Source organism: Alligator mississippiensis, chromosome 4 (genome assembly GCF_030867095.1).
Source record: "Alligator mississippiensis isolate rAllMis1 chromosome 4, rAllMis1, whole genome shotgun sequence".
NCBI classification, from domain to species: domain Eukaryota; kingdom Metazoa; phylum Chordata; order Crocodylia; family Alligatoridae; genus Alligator; species Alligator mississippiensis.
Genome location: NC_081827.1, coordinates 70,103,564 through 70,123,415, shown reverse-complemented (window position 1 = coordinate 70,123,415; position 19,852 = coordinate 70,103,564). Strand labels below are relative to the sequence as shown.

Sequence of the window (19,852 nt, the reverse complement as noted above, 5' to 3'; positions counted from 1 at the left end):
GCACTGCCACTGCTGTGCCCTGCGCCACTTGCCCACAGAGCCGTGTAGGTGGCCGTGGGATGGTAGTGCAGGGTGCAGTGGCAGCCTCCGTGAGCAAACCTCCTGTCAGGCCAGTCATTCATCACAGAAGAAGAGATTATATACAGTTATAGTTACATACACATACATACTAAACACAACACAGAAGAAGTCAGACACAGTCATACATCAGAGAAAATGACGAGATATTACAGCTGTACGCACAGACATTTTCCAGCATGGGAAAGATGAATATGAAGCATGCTAGAAAGGCAGGTGCCAGGTCTTCTGGCAGGAAAGGGAGAGGGAGTAGAGGGGGTAAGGGGAGAGCTAGAGCTGCAAGTTCCCCCCACCCCCCAAACAGATGCATCCTCTTTCCTGGCAGCCATGAATCTTCTGCTGCCAGTGGGAGCAGTACCTGTCCCTGCACCACCTCCCCTAACACCAGAAATAGCCACCAGCAGCAGAATAAGACAGTCTCCTCCACCCCAAATTCATCTCCCAGCGTGGGCCTCCCACTGCCAGAGGAGGAGCTGGATCTGGAACCAGGCGACCTGAGTGCCCTAACAAAAGAAACTGTGGGGACCAAGGGGAAATCTGAGTTTGTGCTCCACACCCCTCAAAGTTCCCCTAGAGCCAGGTCTCCTTCTCAGGAAGGCACATCAGAGGAGGCTGTGGGGGCAGATGGCTCAGCTTCCCCTGTTGTTGTGCCTCTGCCTGCTGAGGAGGGGCATAAGGCAGGATCTCCACCCTCAACCTAGAAGCGGGGGAGTAGTGTAGTGTGGGATCATTTTGAGGTGGCATATGATCCCAAATATGCCATCTGCCAGCACTACGAAAGGCAGATCAGCCGGGGCAAGAAGGTGAAACACTTTACCATCATGGCAATGGTGCTGCATCCCAGGAGACAGCACCCCCTTGACCTTCTTCCTCCTCAGCCTGGCACCTGTGGGAGCATGCCCAAAGGAAGGTCCTCCGCTCACTCCAAAGCCCCCGTCCCCACGAAGCAGAGGCAGGTCACCCTGGAGTGGTGGGGGAAAAGCTGCAGACAAGGGAGACGTGTTCAGAAGACAAGAGAGGTCACCTAGAGCAGTGCTTCTCAAACTATCTGATGTGGCGGACCGGCAATTTTTTTTCCAGTGGGCCAGGGACTGGTGCCCGGTTCAGCTGGTGGCAGCAACTGCATGTAACAGCGCTACACAAATGCGCGACTGGATGTTTCTTGCTCTTTCCTCACCTCACATGATGTGACATCACCTGGAGTGTTGGAACGTACTAACTGTGGCACTATGACATATCAATGTTATGCTTCTGAAAATATATTTCTTTCTTTCCTGGCAACTCGCTGCAGACTGGTGACCGGTGGCTCACAGACCGGCACCGATCCACGGACCACCACTTTGAGAAGCACTGACCAAAGCATTGGGAAGATGCTTGCTTTGGATGGCCAGCCCTTCTCCTTGGTTGAGTGGCCAGGGTTCAGGTGGCTCATGGCGCTCGTGACCCCATCCTACCAAGTGCCCGCATGCACCACCTTTAACAGGATGGTGGTGCCCTCCTGGTATGAGGCATGCAGAGAGTACTTGAGGGAGGAGCTGCGGAAGGCAAGGCCACAGGTAACTTTGCACTTCACCCGAGACATCCGGAGCAGCTGGGGTGGAGATCACGCCTAAATCTCCCCAACAGGGCACTGATGTGATCAGTCAAGGCGCTAGTGGGCTCTCCTTCAAGTGGAGGTGATGGATGAGCCCCACACAGCAAGGGAGACCATGGTGGCCACGAACTGCATGGTGCAGGGGTGACTTGTTGGGCAAGGCAAGCTCACCAGCAGGTTCATGGTCACCAACAGCGGGGCCAATACGGTCAAGGCGGTCCATGCAGTGTCACAAAGTTGGCATCCGCTGTGTGGCGCACAGACTGCATCTCAAAGTCAGGGACGCCTTGGAGCAGGACAGGGCTGCCAGTGACGGTGCTGTCACTACCACCCAGCTGATTTCAAAGTGCAGGAAGGTGGCGGGCTACTTCCACCACAGCATCAAGATGGGCAAGATGTCATGGGAGAAACAGGCAGAGCTGAGCATCCCGCAGCACAAAATCATGCAGGATGCGAAGACTCGGTGGAAATCCACATACCTAATACTGGAAAGGCTGGTGGAGCAACAGAAGGCCATCCATTAGATTGGCCTTGCTTGGGGAGATTGGGGTCAGTAGCCCCCTTAACAAAGCGGTGTGGGATACCATCTCCCACATCTTGGTGGTCCTCAAGCCCCTCCTCAAGGTCACTGAGACCCTCAGCACTAGCAATACCCTCCTTAGCCAGGTGATCCCCATAGTGAGGGAATTTGAGAACCAAATAGAGATGTTCTAGGGGATCAATGTTCCTGGCTGGGGTAAGCCACTATCACCAGACATGCAGGCACTGGTGAGGCACCGGAAGGAGGGCATCGGGGGATGGCTGGATCCCTTGCGGTCCAGTATAGTCCACATGCTGGCGGGCATGTGCAACCCAAGGGTCAAGGGGAGCATGTGCACTGGCAGCACCAAAAACCTCAATCACTGGACAGAGGTGCTGGTGAACAATCAGGGAGGCAGAAGGGCAGAGGTGAGGTGATGTGGAAGAGGGGAATCCACTTTCCTGTGCCAGCATTCGCAACACCAGCACCAGACAGTCTCCTCCACGCCATCCGCTGCCAATGTGGGCCAAGGGCATGGCTTCAATGTTGGGGTCCAGACACACCAGACCCCAGCCTCGGGCAGGTAGCGCTGAGACTTTGGTGGCTACCTATCTCATGGAGGACATGGAGCCGCTGGACTGCGACCCCTTGGCCCATTGGGCAACCTGCAGCCAGATGACAGGATCTAGCCACAGTTGCCCAGGAACACTTGACCTGTCCACCGACCAGTTTTCCGAGCAAGAGGGTGTTCAGGATTGCAGGGGACGTTGTGACACCCCACCGCACCTCCTTGGATCCTGGTTAGGTGGAGCAACTGGTGTTCCTCAAGGCAAACCTCCCACTGCTGGGGTTTCCTAAGCTCCACCTGCAGATGCAGTGAGTGCCACCCTCCTCATTCTACCCACACCTACTTCCATTTTTTTTTTTTAAACTAGTTAATACCCCGCTCTCTGAGCTGGAGACGGCACTTACTGTATCACCAGCCAGCAGGGGAAGAACATGTCCCTGCTGAGCTCCCGTGCCAGGACAAACTTGGAGGTATGGGCTGGGGCTATGGGGAAGGAGGAGACCCCAGGTCCTGGGCATGACCACTAAAACTGCACTCTGGCAGTTTCGGAAGGCCTGGTGGGACTGCCAGTGGTGCGACAGCCCCAGGAAATGCCAAGACCGAGGATTCCCCTGGTGAAAGGTCGGTAGGAGACGCCATAACCTCCAGCCGCCATACGCGCACACACACAGTCCTAGCTGGGAAAAGCCCAGACCCATAACGTCTTTGACAGACCTGAGGTTTGCTGGATGCAGTGCAGTTGTGAGGCTCCAAGTGAGCTCAGCTTAGCTGCCTGGGATGCCAGCTTTTGGGTTGAAAAACCCTTCGTCAGGCTGAGGAAGCACCTGCAGTTGTTGTATGTGCTCTTCCTGGACGGAAGAAATAGTAAAGAAGCCAGAGGATGGCATGCAATGCAAGCAAGAAAGCCAGTCAGTGAAAATGGAAGTGGAGGCGTCAGGGGGTGAGAGAAACAGGCTGGGGGGGGTAGGGTAAGGGGGATGTAGCAGGTAAAAGTGGAGAGGTACCTGGGGAGGCAGATGTCCAGCACGTTGTAGAATGTCATAAATCGACTGTCTATATTGAGTCCATGAGTTTCTGTATCTAGGAGGTTGATTAAGTAAAGTTCATAGGCCTGTCTGTGAAAAGTGGTTTGTAAATTCCCTTTGAGAATCAGGCTTGAGAGACTGGAGACACAGTGTTTTTTTTGTGAAAAATATGCCCCAACAGGTAGTTGGGTATTCTTGTCTTTGATAGCTTCTAGTGCACAGTTTGTGGGGGTACTGGAGATATGTTGGCAGGTTTTGTGTTTTGGGCTGTAGGAACTTCGCTTCTGATGATGAGGTTAGCAAGGTTTGGTGCTTAGAATTTACAAACTACTTTTCACACACGGGCCTATGAAGTTCACTTCATTAACCTCCTAGATACAGAAACTTATGGACTCAATATAGACAGTTGATTTATGACACACTACAACCTGCTAAACATCTGACTCCCCAGGTACCTCTCCACTTTTACCTGCTACATCCCCCCTCCCCCCGCCTGTCTCTCTCACCCCTTCATTCCTCCATTTCCCTTTTCACTAACTGGCTTTATTGCCTGCATTGCGTGCCAGCCTCTGGCTTCTTTACTATTCCCTTCCATCCAGGAAGGGCACACACCAACTGCAGGTGCTTCCTCAGCCTGACTAATAGCTTTTCAACCCGAAAGCTTGCTACGATACATTTCTCCAACTATTCAGTTGGTCTACGAAAAGATACCAGATTGACCCAAAAACCTTGCCTGCCAGTGCCATGTCCTTAGACCAACAGCCCTAGCACCTGTCCCCAGTCAGCTGACCAGGAGGCAGCAGGGCCCTGGGCACATCTAAGCCCTATGGTTGGGACCAGCACAGAGAGTTCTCTGGCAGCTGCTGGAGAAGAAGCTCCTGCAGAAAAAGAAAGAAAGGTTCTGTGACAGTTTGGGTGCCTGTGATGCTAGTGCTACTGTGCTGCAGTGCTTACCTATTGTTATTTAAAGTGGTGGACCAGACTGAGGCTGTAGGGGAGGAGGAGACCTCATTGGGGCACACTACCATGCCCCAGCGCCAGTGAGGGCATGCCTTAACATACACAGGCACCCATGTCACATGTTTTGCTTGTCAGCAGCCTGAAGTGCAGTTTCCCAGAAAACCCTGCACCTATCCCCTTGAAACTTGGCAGGCTTCATGCCCTCAGAAGGGGCTACCACCCTGCAACTTTTATCCAAATCAGCCCCAAAATGACAAAATTATAGGTATTTCAGCAATTCCCCATTATAGTCTATAGCCAAATCTCCAAATCGGCACCGAATATTCCGAAACCGATTTGGCTGAATCAATTCAGGACAGTGATCCAAATCAAATCAACGTCCTCTGAATCAGCCAAACCTGAATCGAATACTTCCCTATTCACACAGGCCTACTGCTCATTACCATCAGATTAGTTTCAAACTTCTGAATTCTTCCCCCACATACAGACACGCACATACACAACAATTTCAGAAAATTTAAATAATATACAGCAAATATTGCATGCCAGATGCCATAACAGCATAAAGTTTGGGCAAAGAATCCAGAGCAAATTAGAAAAGGCATGTAAGATGCCAGAATCCTAAATTGTACTTTATTTCCTTTTGGAAAGTTTTCCAAACTTTTCTTTAGGCTTGCCATAGTCTCAAAATAGTCCACAGAGGTTTTGAGGAGTGATTTTTAAAGGTATTTTCAGAAATGCAGAAACAGCTATATACTTCCACTGAAGCCACTCCATAAATTATATAAATGCATATCTAAAGTACACAGACATTTTTAAACATGTCTATAACTGAAGCAGAATTTCAAAGTGTGCATAGTACCCAGAAACCTCACAACAGGTTACAATCCTCTTATAAATGGCCATGTTTTTTGGGGGCAGGTGCAAGGAAGAGGGAACTGATAGTATACAGGCAGCACACATGTACAAAGAAAAATCAAGAAAGGGAAAAATCATGCAGAGAATTGGCAAGCAGAGCTTGTCATGACAGGAACAATTTATTCCTGCAGTCTTCATTTTTTTTTCTTTTTTAATATTTCAGAATTGTTTGGTGACATGAAAGAGGAAATATTAAGGCAAGAGCTACTGCTAATTACACCTTTTACACCTGCTGCAGGTGTAAGAGTGCTAACAGTTAAATGTCACATGGGGAGAACCACACATGTGCACCCCCCCACGTCTATGTATGTGTGTTTGCACTGGAGTTTATTTCTCCCGGGCACAGTGTTTACACATGCACCTGAGACTGCAACATACAGAATCAGGGTGGAGTAGCCCCAGGTTGGCAGGGGGCCTGGAGGTCAGCCCCAGGCTTCAAGTGACAGTGGCGGGTGGCAGAGGCATAAGGATGTTATAGTGCAGGGATACTGGCAGGCAGCTCCCACACTGTAGCACCCTCGTGCCCCAGCCAGCCCCGGTCCCCATCTACACATGTGTTGTGGCGGCATAAATTACTCTGCTATAGGATAGTACTTGTCCCAGACAGCACTATCCTATAGTGGAGTTAATTAATTTTCTGTGCCCTAATATGGGTACAATAAGAAAGTGTGTAAAGAGCGATAAGGAAGTGTGTGCTGGGAGGGGCAGGGCGAAAAGACATGCGCTGAGTTGAAGTGGGTTGCATTGCCATTCTTAAGTGTTCTGGTTCTTCTGTAAAGTTTAACCTTAAACAGGTACAACAAAATAAGAGCTTCCTAACTAAAGTAAGTAACTTGCCCTCCAAATTAACTGAAGGTTAATTATTTTTTTCTGCTGACTCCCAACTAAATAAATCACCCAAGCAAAAGACCTAAAGTTGGACTATGCAGAAACAGCCATTATTCAGTGACCAAACGTCAATAGAAGAAACAGTATAGGAAACCATATTTAAGGTTTGCATTAACAAATGATTAATGAATGGATAAGTGCAACACAAAACTAATGACAACATCTAATGCAAAGGGGTAACAAGTATACACAGGAAGATTGATCCAAATGTGGCAGGATGATGCAAATAAATGTGGTCTCACATGTACAGAGAGAAAAGAAACTGCAGAAAAACACGGTAACATCTAGAAGGAAACAATGAGAGAGGGAAAGAATAAATAAATAATACTCTGCATTTATATAGCACCTTCCATCCAAGGAAGGCAAAGTGTTTTACAAATATTAATGAATTATGCCTCAGCACACTTGCAAAACTAATATATTACTGACACTTTACAGATAAAGAACTGAAGCTGAAGATAAGCATTTTGCCCAGGGTCACATAAGTTTGTGGTAAAAACAGAAGTGGAACAGAGTTTTCCGGGTTCTCAGTCATGTTTTAACAAGACATCAAGTTCAATTTGGAATGTGATACAGCAGTACTCTAAAGAATGCCAATGACATTTTTATTGTCTTTTGTACATAGGCATTCCTATGATACATAATTATAATATGCAGTTACCGGTGTATTAAAATAGTTCTACAGTCCATGACATTGAATTTTTGTAACATGGAAGAGAGAAGACTCAAAAGGTACATAATCCATACCTATAAAATATCTATCTACAAGATAAATGCCATTGAAGGAATTTTTTTTCTTAAGAGTCAGAAAGAAAGAATGCCTGCCCCTCTCTCCCCCTCCTTTTAGGGAAAAACATTTAAACAGAGAACAGCAAAATCTTTTCATAAGAAAAATCAGTACCAGCAAATTCTATCAAAGGAGGTTTCTGAAGCATCATTGTAGTTATTCAGGACAACAGCAGTTATGTTGTAACAATCCTGAAAAACATGGGGGGGTTAGGCAGCATCTTCTGTCCCACCTATAGTTCTAGACCATTACGGAACAGAAGGAAGACAACTCTTACCCTTTGAGCTTTCGCAAGTTCTTCTTTCAGTCTTTCATAGCCCTTCTCTCTTACTTCCAGTACAGATGGGCTCCGTAAGTGAGACAGACTGTCTGTACTCAGACCAAAAATATCTTCAGTCCCTTCAGGAACATCTGTTACTGTAGCACCCTGCAAAAACTCTCTCTCTGCATTATTGCTCTCCTTTCTGGAATTATTGTGATTGAATGACCCACTCTGGGGTCCAGAGGTAGAACAAGGTACTGTGTCGGTAACATTGATGCTGTAAAGAGAGTGACATTTCTTTAATTAAACAAAGAGTCTCTTAAAGTTGTCAGTTTTGCTGTTAGATGTACCACAGTAAACATAATCAAACACAGAAAGTTAAAGATGCTCATAATGTTTTATTCAAAATGCTATATAAACCATTTAAAACTAACAAATTTTGCTAGTTTACCTAAATAAAATGATGTTGGTCATTATCAACTGTAGTTGAGCAACCTACCTGATACCTGATGTTTCTCCGCAATTTAAATGCCTGGGAGATGAATAAACAGGTTGTGTGGGAAGATCAGAAACATTTAATGCATTGGGTTGAATAGGTGGGGAGCACACAGCAGATGGGTGGGGCCGATAGATAACGCTGGGAGAGGTAGTTTGTTCTTGAGTCCCTGACTCACATACTCCAAGAAGATCTGGTGTAGTGGGCGAAGCTAGGTTCACTTCATGGAAGCCTTCCAAGGGGTCACTGGCCATAATAAAAGCCTCATCATATGCAACCCTGAATTAAACAAAAAAACAAACAACCAATTAGGATGAAGGAATGCATATTTATCTCCGGCATTTTTAAAAGACAAAAGCCCAGAAAAATATATTTTAAATATTTCATAATACATATACAACTTAAAATTTCAAATACCAAAATATATCCTATTCACACACAGAACAGTAAAGCTGCCCCAGCAGGCAATTTATAAGTAAGCTTTAAGTGCCTGTTAACCAAGGTGACTGCAACTGAGTGAACTATGAACTAGGTGAGAATGCTTTGTCTTCCGTCATAAAGTCAGTATGCACTAGATTACAGGCGTCTTGTACACACATGAATGTGCTGCACATATAACTGTGCGCCATAGGTAGGAAACAAATTCCAAGAAAAAAACCATAAGCTTTAGACAAAAATCTCCCTTCTCCCTAATCAGGTTTCTAATTTTAATTGCAATAAAACAGAAGTATCAGAGAAACACATCTACACTCTACTTGCAAATAAGTTATCATAAAAAGGTTCCATGGTTTGTTAAATGATAGACTTGGTCCTACAACCGCTGACTCAAACAGCAAAAAATAGTTAATGAGATTACTCATACAAGCAAGGAACAGCAAAGGAAGCCCTTACATCTGTAACATACTTACCATATTTTATTAGTGTATTTACCAAAACATAGAAAAAAACTGAACTAGAATGGATCTCCTAGGCCAAATGCCTCTCCCATACTTGCTGGCCATCACTTGCCCACAGAATCCCCCAAACAACCACTTTAAACCCTCACAACTACAAGATTCAATTCTTAAATGACCATGTCATATGCTACACGTAAAAGCAGGGGTGACAAGGACACCACCAATAAACCGCTATTACAGCAGGCAGGTATAACTTGTTAATACATGCTCAGAAAATCTCGGGAAAAGTGATCCTCACTCTATACCACCGCCATTACCACTGTGTGCCAATCTGTCCTTCAGGAAAAATTCCTTCTTGACCCATATTTGGTAAATGGTATGATCCTAAGCAGAAGAGCAAGACCTTCCAGTCAGGAAGCTCTGAGTTTTCTAAGTGCTGACACCCAGCCAAAAGCCCCTAGCCAATGAACATCCCAAAGTTTCAGAGGAAGACAACTGCCTCAGCAGTTTCCTAGAGCACTGAAGAACTTTGCAAGTCAGAGTTCTAAATCTCAAGTAATATGGAGACCTCGAAAAGTTGGAGAGAGGCAGTAAGGGGATTATACCTACATGTGAACATCCTGAAAAGATGGTAATGCAAACAAGTTTTCCCATATTTTATAAATAAGGATAATATAAATATTAGGGGTGCACTGATAAAGATGTTCTTGGCTGGTACTAATAGCTGATTATTCACCCCGCGTATCAGCTGATACCGATCTGATAACCAATTTACAGGAGCACAGCTGGGCAGTGCAGAGAGCTGCTCCCTGCAGGTAACTCTGTGAAAGAGAAGATGCATGGGGGAGGAAAGGGGCATGGGGTGGGGGCAGACTGAGGCCCCCACAGTGAGGGAAGGAGTGGGACGGGGGCAGGGACCTATATACTGACCATGAGGTCAGTTATTTTGATACTATGACTTTCTCCTAGTGCTATGCACCAACACTGTGTTATTTTGATGTTTATTAGAGGTGCTATCAGTGCTATAGGGGATCTTTGGACAAGAAACAAAGGCATACTTTCTATATAAACAGCACATGAAGCTGTTCTGTTTGGGTACCAGTTCATTTGTTTGTTTTTGAAGATTTACCTGATGGCATATATAAATATTAGTTTCCATATAAATATCTCAGTTTGTGAGCTGTTTTTAACAAGTTAAACGTCCAAAACATTTATTAAAGCACAGGGAGTAGAGACAAGCAATTAGCATTTGCAACAATCCTTCAGTTATTACATCATTTTTATCTATTTAATGAAAATAATTTAAAAAGGGAAAAATGTCATATCCACAGGAAACTTTAAAAACAATTAATCCAAAACAAAATACTGTTTTCTTCCTCCAAGGAGGTATTTATATTGTCTACATAGAAATCAATCATCTTATTTCTTTAGAAACTAATATTTATACATGTCACCAGGTAAGTCTTCAAAAACAAACAAATGAACAGGCACCCAAACAGAACAGCTTTGGTGTGCTATTTATATGCCTTTGTTCCTTGCACAAAGTTCCCCTAAAACTTTTTACGTAAAACACAACAAAGACCTTGTATGGCTAAAAAGATTTTTTGTATTCCTATGTTTTGTGGGAATATACATTCTATTTAGAACTACCTATAACAGTAATATCCATTCCACTTGCAGTGTTTTCTTTGTAAACAGAATAAATCCTGGATCAAAAGTATGTCTGTTCACTTGCTTATTGGTTCAATCTATGTAGCTTGTACCTACTTCCCTCGCATAGTGCAGAAATTATCATTTATTTTTAAGTTCCCATTTAAGCAATTTTCCCCATAGTTTTCTTATTATGAAGAGTCTAATAATGTGATTTGTTCAAGGATATAGCCTGGTAAAAGTCAACTAATAAAAGGGAAAGGACGATCAAAAGAACAAGCCATTTTTTTCAAGGATAAATTTCAATGATGTGTTCAGTTTTTCTCTACTGCAAACACAAGACCGTGGCTAGGAACAGAAAATATACATTAACCAGAATAAGTGATCGGGAACTGGCTCCAATCTATAACGCAACAGAAGTTCAGTGCATTTAAACTGCTTTCAAAATGGCTGAAACTGGTTTAAGATGAGCCTGGATTGTTGTAGAAATCAGACCGAATTGATTTGAATTGAATTGAACCGAATTGAATTGATAGGTTAAATCAGTTTATTGAACTTCTGTCCCAGATCCCTTCCAACTTCAAGTTAGCTCATACTCCCCCAGCATCCCAAGATGCTTTGCACCTTCCCTGCAAATCCCACCTCGCAAGATGGGTGGGCAGGCTAGCATTGGCCCAAACTTTCTGCTCCAACTGAGCAAGAAGGCATGCTCTAGCACCACCCCTGCCTTCTGGCCTGGGCCACTTCAGGCACACGGGTGCATTTCCAGAATCAGAAGTATATGCCTATTCACTTGCTTATTGGTTTAATCAATGCATCTTAGACTAACCTGCAAAGACTGAATCAATTCAGTCTCGGGCTTTTTGACTGTCTGTACTTAGCCCCAGTGTTTAACATTTAGTAAACTCAAACCTACAGAACTTGAAATACTGTCACCAACATCTACTCCTAAGAACTTATTATCCTGGGTGAAAAATGCCCATCATCCCTAGTCTCTCACTTCAATAAATCAGTATAATCCCCTTCCTTTTACCCAATACATCAACTCCCCTTGGCCCCCAAGCAAAAGTCATTCTCAATACACAAATGCTACTGCCCTCGCAGCAGTGTAGCAAGCACTCTACCTCCATCCTTCTCCTATGGGCCCCAATCTTCACAGCCAACAAAAGAAACAGGAGACAATCTTTCAGTCATGAAGACTCTTTAACCTTTTACACACCCAGTAATAGCTGGAGACCACCCCTGAAATGGAAAATTTGGCACAGGAAGCAAAACAGGCATAAGTAACCTGCCATTTTGTCTTCTGCATACGCTCCCCATTTCTCCCTAGCTCCCAAGCTTCATCGGTCTGAAAACCTTCCCTTTAATGGAACAATTATCTTAAAAGCCTTTCTCCATTGTCCAGTAGGAAAACTGGAAATCATGTATTTAATTCTTAGCACTGACAGTTGTATTAAACTTGCCTAATATAATTTAACCCTCTATTGTATTTAGTTGCTTACACCTTTGACAAATTAAACTTTAGCCTTCTGGCTAAAGTTTTCCAGCTTTAATGTCTGCTTTAGATCAAAGTTTATGGACTACTTGAGCAAATATTGTTTGACCATGTCCAAAGTGCTGATGAAAAATTTATTTCATAATGTTTAAAAGAGTTTCCATTTTTAAAAGGTTCTTATACCACTATGGTTTGGAGAAGGGACTTGAATTTTGGCAGAGAGTTAATGTTGTGTTCAAGGATCTGTATTTACTCTCTTTATGAAAACCTACATAGGTCTGGCTGTGTTATAAGCTGCATAAACCACTGCAGGCTCTCACAGAGTGGAACCTGCTTGAAGTCTGTGTCTTGTTTTCTATTCTTATTACAATGCCTACACCTACTGAGGGCTGGGGTACAACATATTTAGACCAGTGAATAAAAGGAACAGGCATACAATGTAAAGCCCTACTCTACTGTTACTTACACCTAGCAGAGAACCACTAACAGGTACATTAGGGTTTAAAGATATAGGTGTTAAGTTATACCTGTAAATATGTTGCGTGTCCACAGCTTACCTCAGAATAGCCATTCACATAAGCAGGATTTTACAACACCATATACGGTGGTCAGGGAGCAGATAATAGGTGCATACTGTCTGCAGCTACCCCAAAATCTATTCTAAATCATGGTGTTATTTATGTCAGTGTTCAAAGCGTATGCCAGTTACACAAATGAGTATTACGCCCAGGCTCCGACACAGATGCATCATTCCACAACCACTACACAGAATTTAAAACTAAACAGAACAAAGAAAAAAAAGTTAATATTGTTGCCATCACCCTTCTCCTACCAGGAAAATTTCTGACTTCCTTCCCTGCTGTTCTCTCTCTCTCAATTCACATATATCCTGCATAATATTTAAAATACATTAAAATTAAGCAAAACCTATAAGAACCACGCCATTTTAAAAGAAAATGCTATCAATACTTGGGCAGGGGGCTGAACCCAATGATCTTGTGAGGTCCCTTCCAGCCCTAATGTCTATGAAATCTATGAAACTTCATTATTTGTAAACTATCACTCTGCTTACCAAATACCTACATTTATTTTTCTAAATAGAGTAGACAAGTTCATGGCACACTTCTGAGGCACGGGGATTTGCCTTAGAATGGCTCTGATCTCAACTGGCTGCACCACAAAGTCCTGCTGAAGTTAGCAGGCTCTAGCCAGGCACAGCAGTATTCCAGTGTATTACAAAACTGAACCTGAAGTTTGCATAGTGCCTAAAACTATAAAGCTATACTAAAACCTCTGGGCTTTCTGGAATACAAATTAATAGTAAAGAGAGATATTAATTCCATTCAACTCCCGTCAACTATTGAGCAAAGTCTTATACCTAGACTGCAAGACAAAAGCCTCTATATCAACCCCCTGCTTTGTTTTACTAGAGTAACTAATTAATGGGAAACACCATTAGTTAGAAAGCACAGCTGACAATAAAGCCCAAGTCAAGCATGTTATGTAAGGAAGTGTGCACCCAGAGGTATGCCACCTGTATAACAGAGCTGCTTTGTACACATAATCTATTGTTTCAGTGATACTTTAATGACTGGTTCAGTTCCTTTAAGTGGAGTTTAACCAGATCCTCTTATCTCAAATAGTAAATACCTAGATTGCTGTGCTAAATGTCTCATGTACAAGTTACACTAACAATCTCAAAGAGAGTTGTTAGAGTGGCACCTGAACAGAGACTTAAACACTACAAACTTCAAATATTTGGACTGAGCTCACCTACCACCCGAGAAATTACTGCATTTAAAAAGTGGTTTATGTACACACTTAACAGTGCACTTCAAGAAGGGAGAAATGTAAAAAAACTCTGAATTTCAGTCTATGAAATATTTTTGTTGGTTTTAATTAACTACTCAACAGCTCAACTGTAAGGAGACGCTGAACTTGTGGTAACCAGAGAAAGAATTTTTCAGAGTCATTACGACGGTGAATAAAGATTTATCCTATTCACACAGCAGTCCTTCATAGTAATTCTCTTAACAAAAAAGTTGGTATTTTGACATGTGTGGAAGTAGTATGCTGCTATGAAAATACATACCATCTAGGCTCTTTATAGTCATTAATATATTGTGAAAGTCTGCAATGGTGTTGGTTACTTCATATTAACCATTTTCAATAATAAATGGCCAAGTTATGCAATCTGGTATAGGACACACTGTTTACATATATAAACATCAAAGGCCCACTCAAGCCTGGATGCTCATAAGCCTAGTTTGGTTATGCAACACTAGCTTCTATAGCCAAAAGCACACAAGGGAGTTATGCACCAAACTTTACTCTCCGTTCTTTCATTTAATAAGCAAACAACATAAATATGGTAAAGAACTTTGCACTTTCTGCCTACTTATCCTCTTTTTCTCCACTGCTCCTCCCACAGGCAGATAGAGATTTCTAATTTGCAGAATTTTCTAAGGGATTTTCTTTGCACTACATCTAATGTTAAATATCAGTAAGAAAAGAAGGCTAGTTGAATAAGATGCTAAATATTGGCACTTTATTAGCCAGAAAACTCTACTAAACGGCATCCGAGGGATGTGGCAAAAGCAAAACCGGAAGTATTGCTTCTGGGGGATTTCCGGTTTCGCCGCCACAAGCCAAGTTTTTCTTTGTCACTTTTTGGCCCACGGCCCAAGCCAAAGCAGCCTGCACAGGGCAAAGCAGCCTGCACAGGGCCCCTCTCCCTGTCCCCTGGCACACTGACACTGGGAGTGCACCAGATGGTGCACATTTGATTAACCGGCATATTTGATTAACTGGCATCCCCCACTCCTGGGGGGATGCCAGATAACAGAGCTTTTACTGTACTTTCAAACACCAAATCAAAAATGTGAAAAATGTCAACGGCAAGACAACTCAAACAGCTAGCCTACTTAATTTATTTTATATTAATATGGAGATTAAAAGCCTCTTAACTGCTAGTGAGAATCAAAGCAAACATCCATAAAATTGATGGCTTCATACAAAGCAACAGTCTACCATCCCATATCTTCTTTCAATATAATGACATTTTTGTTTCAACATTTCTATAAGCAACTCCAGAGACATTCCCCACCCTTCAAAATTACCATTACAGCTCCTCACAACCACTTAAAGAACTGCTTGACAAACAATAAAACCTTGTCTATAAATCATGTCACTAGAACTCTCACTCTTTATTTCATGTTTCACAAATGTCAGCATCAGCTGTAGCTTTGAGCAGCACCCAAAAAGCAGCCACACACACACACACATGGATTGTTACCATTTAACTGACAGAATCTTGGAAAGAAAAAAATACTATTTGTAAATGCTTTTGGTGAGGGAAAGTCAAACCTAGTTAGTATTTTACAAAACAAATCCACTTGTTTGATGGCTGTGAATAGTGCTTTAATCTCTGTAGTTTCTCTCAAATAAATTTCAGAGAGCAAATTTGTCAGAATTCAATGCATATTTCTGCTACAGAGCTGTTGTTGTGGTTTGGTTTTTTTTTAATTCTGCACTAAGCAGAGTCTTCAAAATGCCTGAAATTAGCCTTTCCATTAGACAGACATTCTTTTTAGTAAGCTAAACAAATAAGGCTTGAAACACAATTCCGCATTGCATAATCTGGAATTAAATGCGCTTGTCATGCTCCAGCACAAAGCACTGAATGGGGAATGATTACCTTCTCTTTTTCCGTATTGTAGAGGTCACCCAATTAAGTGCACCCACACTACAATCCAAATCTCTTAATTTCATTGCTGATGACAAAATTTATCTTGCATATTACGGACCAAGTCATCATAGGTCTTGTCAACACAAGAGAACTGTGCAGTCTTATGCAATATCGCATTAAACCTGTTTGGTGTAACAAAGCTAAGTGGCCACACAGGGGGCTTTACCAGTTTAATCTGGCAGCAGCTGTGACAAGGTTAACTTCTAGCTTTTGGCTGAGGCACAGACTCCACGATTCCTCCTTACAGCCAAAAGGGAGTCAGCCCACAGCAGCCATTCCAGGGTCCCCAGGCCTGTATTCTGCAAAAATCAGCTTCTTCACTTAGCCATCTAAAATTTGAGGGGGTTAATTGGGGGGAGACTGAGTGTGTGGTATGCAAGTAAATATGGTAATTAATTTAGTTCTGTCTGTTTCACTATTTCATGTTGTTTTAAAGCACCATGCTGAATGTCTACCATACAATTCAGAAGAAGTATAGTTAAGCCCAGTTCTTTCTGTTGAATTCTTTTATTTTGTTTTGTTTAAACAGACATCGTCAGCATGAAAAAAACCACACTGCAACGTACAGGAGTTGTACCTACTAAAGTCACCAGAAACAACCAATATTCAAGGATAAACACCTAAATGCTTATAATGCCCATAAAGCTTTGTGAAGTCTATAAAAAACATTAATACCCTGCTTAAAAGCTGAGGGTTACAATACCTTTTTGCTAAAATGAAAGCCAGTACTGCACAATATAATCCACTGGTGTCGTTAAAATTGGATTTTTTTCACTTTCAGTTAACATATCAATGTCCTAGATTTTAAGTGTTTTCCTATATACAGTCTTCATTTTTACAATAAATGCTAATTCATTTAAGTTAATGCAACTTAGTTAGTTCCTCCAAAATAGTCTGTCCACACTACTTTTTGGATTTTAGGTCTAGTTCCACTGCTACTGAATTGAGTGGAATTCAATAGCTATTGAGCAGCTAACAAAGTTGAAGTTTTTAGTTAGAACAACAAAACTATGCTTTACAGGTTTTTAAAGCTCTACAGAATTGCTTGGAGACATTCATAATGAAGTACTCCCTTCTTTATTTTTTTTGGAAAACAGTAATTATATGAATGACATCAGCATGAACCTGCATTATTCAAAAGAGATTTTACTTAAACTGAGATGGAGATAGTCTTAAATACCATACTTCTGAATCTATTATTACAAAAACTAGGCATTAAAAAAAAGGTTAGAAGGAAGTTGCTTCTTTGACAGATGTAACAAAATGTACTAAGAAGACTATAAAAGCTATTCACTAGAATTTTAAAATCATTCAATCTGAATTTTAAATAAAGTGAATACAGGAGTTGAGACTAACAACTATTAATCTTCCTCTAAGATGCAAAAATAAATCCTTCAATGAAAAAGATTGTTTTAATTGTTCAGCTGGAAAAAGCTTACCCATTTAAATATAATGAAAAGGATGCAAGTGTTCTGGGTACTACACTGTCAGCTGCAGTGTATATTCACATTTGTTATTTATTACAAGCATAATGACACTGGTAAATTATTTATCCTTCTTTACTCAAAAGGTAATAGTAACCTAGTGCAACAGAAGTATAATCCTGCTAAATGAGACCCAAAAGGTAAGCCTGATACAGCCATGCTCAGAATGCATGAAAACATACTTAACCGTAATACAATGCAAAAAAAGCAAAAAAACCTCTACAAAAAATCATAACCAATCAGGCTTCAGTTTTTGCTCCATATTCCCAACCTCTCTCTTTGTCAAGGAATATGGATATGCTTAAACATATGACATCTGCCAGTACATACTTCAAAATAAAATACCCTTACTCCTGCTCCTAAAAGGAAACAGCTAATGATGTTAGTTACTGAACAGTCCATAAAAACAGTCACCATACCTGACTGTGTGTAAAGTGACAGTTTCAAGTAAATAGAGTAAACTAATAAAGTAATACAAAGTAAAGGTAAGTGACCAAGGGTGCCAACAACAAATAAAGTAAGGCAACAGTCCGGAACTGGTGAAAATATTGCAATGATATATTAGCTGCGGCTACAAATAACCGCTCAAGATTTTGCTGCTTTGCGTGCCGTCTGCCAAAAAAAGTTTGTCATAAAGCTTACGAATCCAGTACAATAAACAAAATATATAGGAAGGTGTCAGGCAGTGCTGGGTCAGCTGTACAAAAGCTATGCCCAGAACTTTCTTTAGGAGGAGAAAAAATGATCTGTGGGGTGATGCTTTGGTTCCAAAACAACCCTAATTTCATAATGCAGTCAATTAAAACCTCACTACTTAACAGTGCGAGTATTTAAACCACTGCTCAGAAGACAAGGTTCTTTGGGTAAATGCGATATCTTTTATTAGACCAACTCAGTTGGAAAAAATCTTTCTTCCAATTATTTGAGTTGGTCTAATAAAAGATATCGCATTTACCCAAAGAACCTTGTCTGCCCATGCCCTTAGACCAACCTACTCCCTCTAAAACATTGCTCTACAGTGACAAGGTGTGATATGGCCTGCAGATCTTAAATGAAATAAAAAACAAGCCTGCAATCTTTATCGCACCACAGGTGGCAAATACTAAGTGGGTAAGCACTACTTTTAAAAAAATAACTCAAGAACAATGCCATTGGAGGCCAAGATTTCAAGGGCAAGCTTCAACATCAAACTGAGCAAACAGTGTTAGGAGCCTGCTTCTCACCTAGGCAGGGCCGGACACAGGCATGGGCGAACCAGGCCCAGACAGAAAGGGGGCCCGAAAATGGTGAAAATAATTATGATTATTATCATTATCTCTGGCAAATACAAGTTCACCTGGGGCCACGAGGAGTCTAGGTCCAGTGCTGCACCTAGGGCAGCGCAAGAGCCACGTGGCAGCTGTGACGGTCCTAAAATGATAGGAGGCTGGGATCACTTAGGATGACACCTTTTATTGAATCAACCTGTGCCGCTGGGGTCCGAGCCAGGCAGGCCGATACCGCTGGCCCAACACAAGGCATCACTGTGAGGGTGACACTGCCTTGCACCTCGCCTCAGACACACTCTCCTCTTTCCCATCCCACTTTTTAGGGCCCCCTTTTCACCCAGGCTTCGTTGTCTGAGGTATCACAGAGGTTTCCCTGCAACAGCAGCTCATCACGGGCGTATTTCCCTCTCACCTCAGCAATTAAAAAAAAAAAACACAGTCTCCCCCCCCAAGCGCCTCATCTGGGCCGCATCCCCACCACCAAGCCCATCTCCCCCGCCCCGGGCTTCAACCGCAGCCCCCAGGTTGCTCCCAAGCCGCGGAGCCACAGGCGGCCCCGACAGCCCAGCGGGTCCCTCGGGGCCGGCTCTGCCCCGCTCCCGCTCCCCCTCCCCCTTGGCCCGCCGGCGCCTGAGGCGGCCGCGAGAAGCAGAGCGGGGAGGGTAGCCCCCCCGCGCGCGCGGCCCCAGCGGCCGCCGCCCCTCACCTGCCGAGCGCCAGCCGCCACCTCCGCCTGCCCGAGCGGCTGCGTGGGGGCGGGGCGCCAGCCTACGATGGCGCATGCGCTACTGCGAAGCGGCCGCCTCCCTCAGGGCCTGCAGGTGCTGCCGTGGCCCCGCCCCCTCACACGGGAGGCGGGGCGGGGCGTGGGGGCGCAGGGCCGCGCGGCGCGATTGAGACGCGAGTTCGAGTGCTGGCGTGTCCGTTCGCGCCTTTCTCTTCAGGTGGAGAAAAGCACCGGGGGCGGAGCGGCTCCGCCTGCAGCTGGGCAGACGCGCTGGGCCGGGGAAGCTTCTGTGTCCCAGCCCAGCTCCCCTCACCCCCTTCCCCCAAGGTTGGCAATAGGGGCAGGAGCCTCTCTGAAGGTCCTGGGATAGGAGCTTCCCACCCTCCCCCCAGCCGGCAGGGGAGAAAGCAGCAGCAGCAGCCGGCAGGGGAGAGGTGCATCCGAGCACTGGGTAGTGCTCACCTGCTTTGGGGACTTGGAAAAAGTCC

The 19,852-nt window shown here is 43.7% G+C and overlaps 1 protein-coding gene across 2 annotated transcripts in view; it reads right to left on the bottom strand.

Moving 5' to 3' along the window:
• Nucleotides 1-19,425, bottom strand: part of RAB3IP (RAB3A interacting protein) — a 66,782-nt gene extending 47,357 nt beyond the window's left edge. For both annotated transcript variants that reach the window (XM_006258671.4, XM_019493556.2), the window contains exons 1-3: nt 19,344-19,425; nt 8,100-8,375; nt 7,616-7,877 (exon numbers count right to left, since the gene is read on the bottom strand). In XM_006258671.4, coding sequence (XP_006258733.1) covers nt 7,616-7,877; nt 8,100-8,350 — 513 coding nt within the window. In that variant the 5' untranslated portion in view covers nt 8,351-8,375; nt 19,344-19,425. The remainder of the gene's footprint in view (nt 1-7,615; nt 7,878-8,099; nt 8,376-19,343) is intronic.
• Nucleotides 19,426-19,852: the final 427 nt, after the last annotated feature.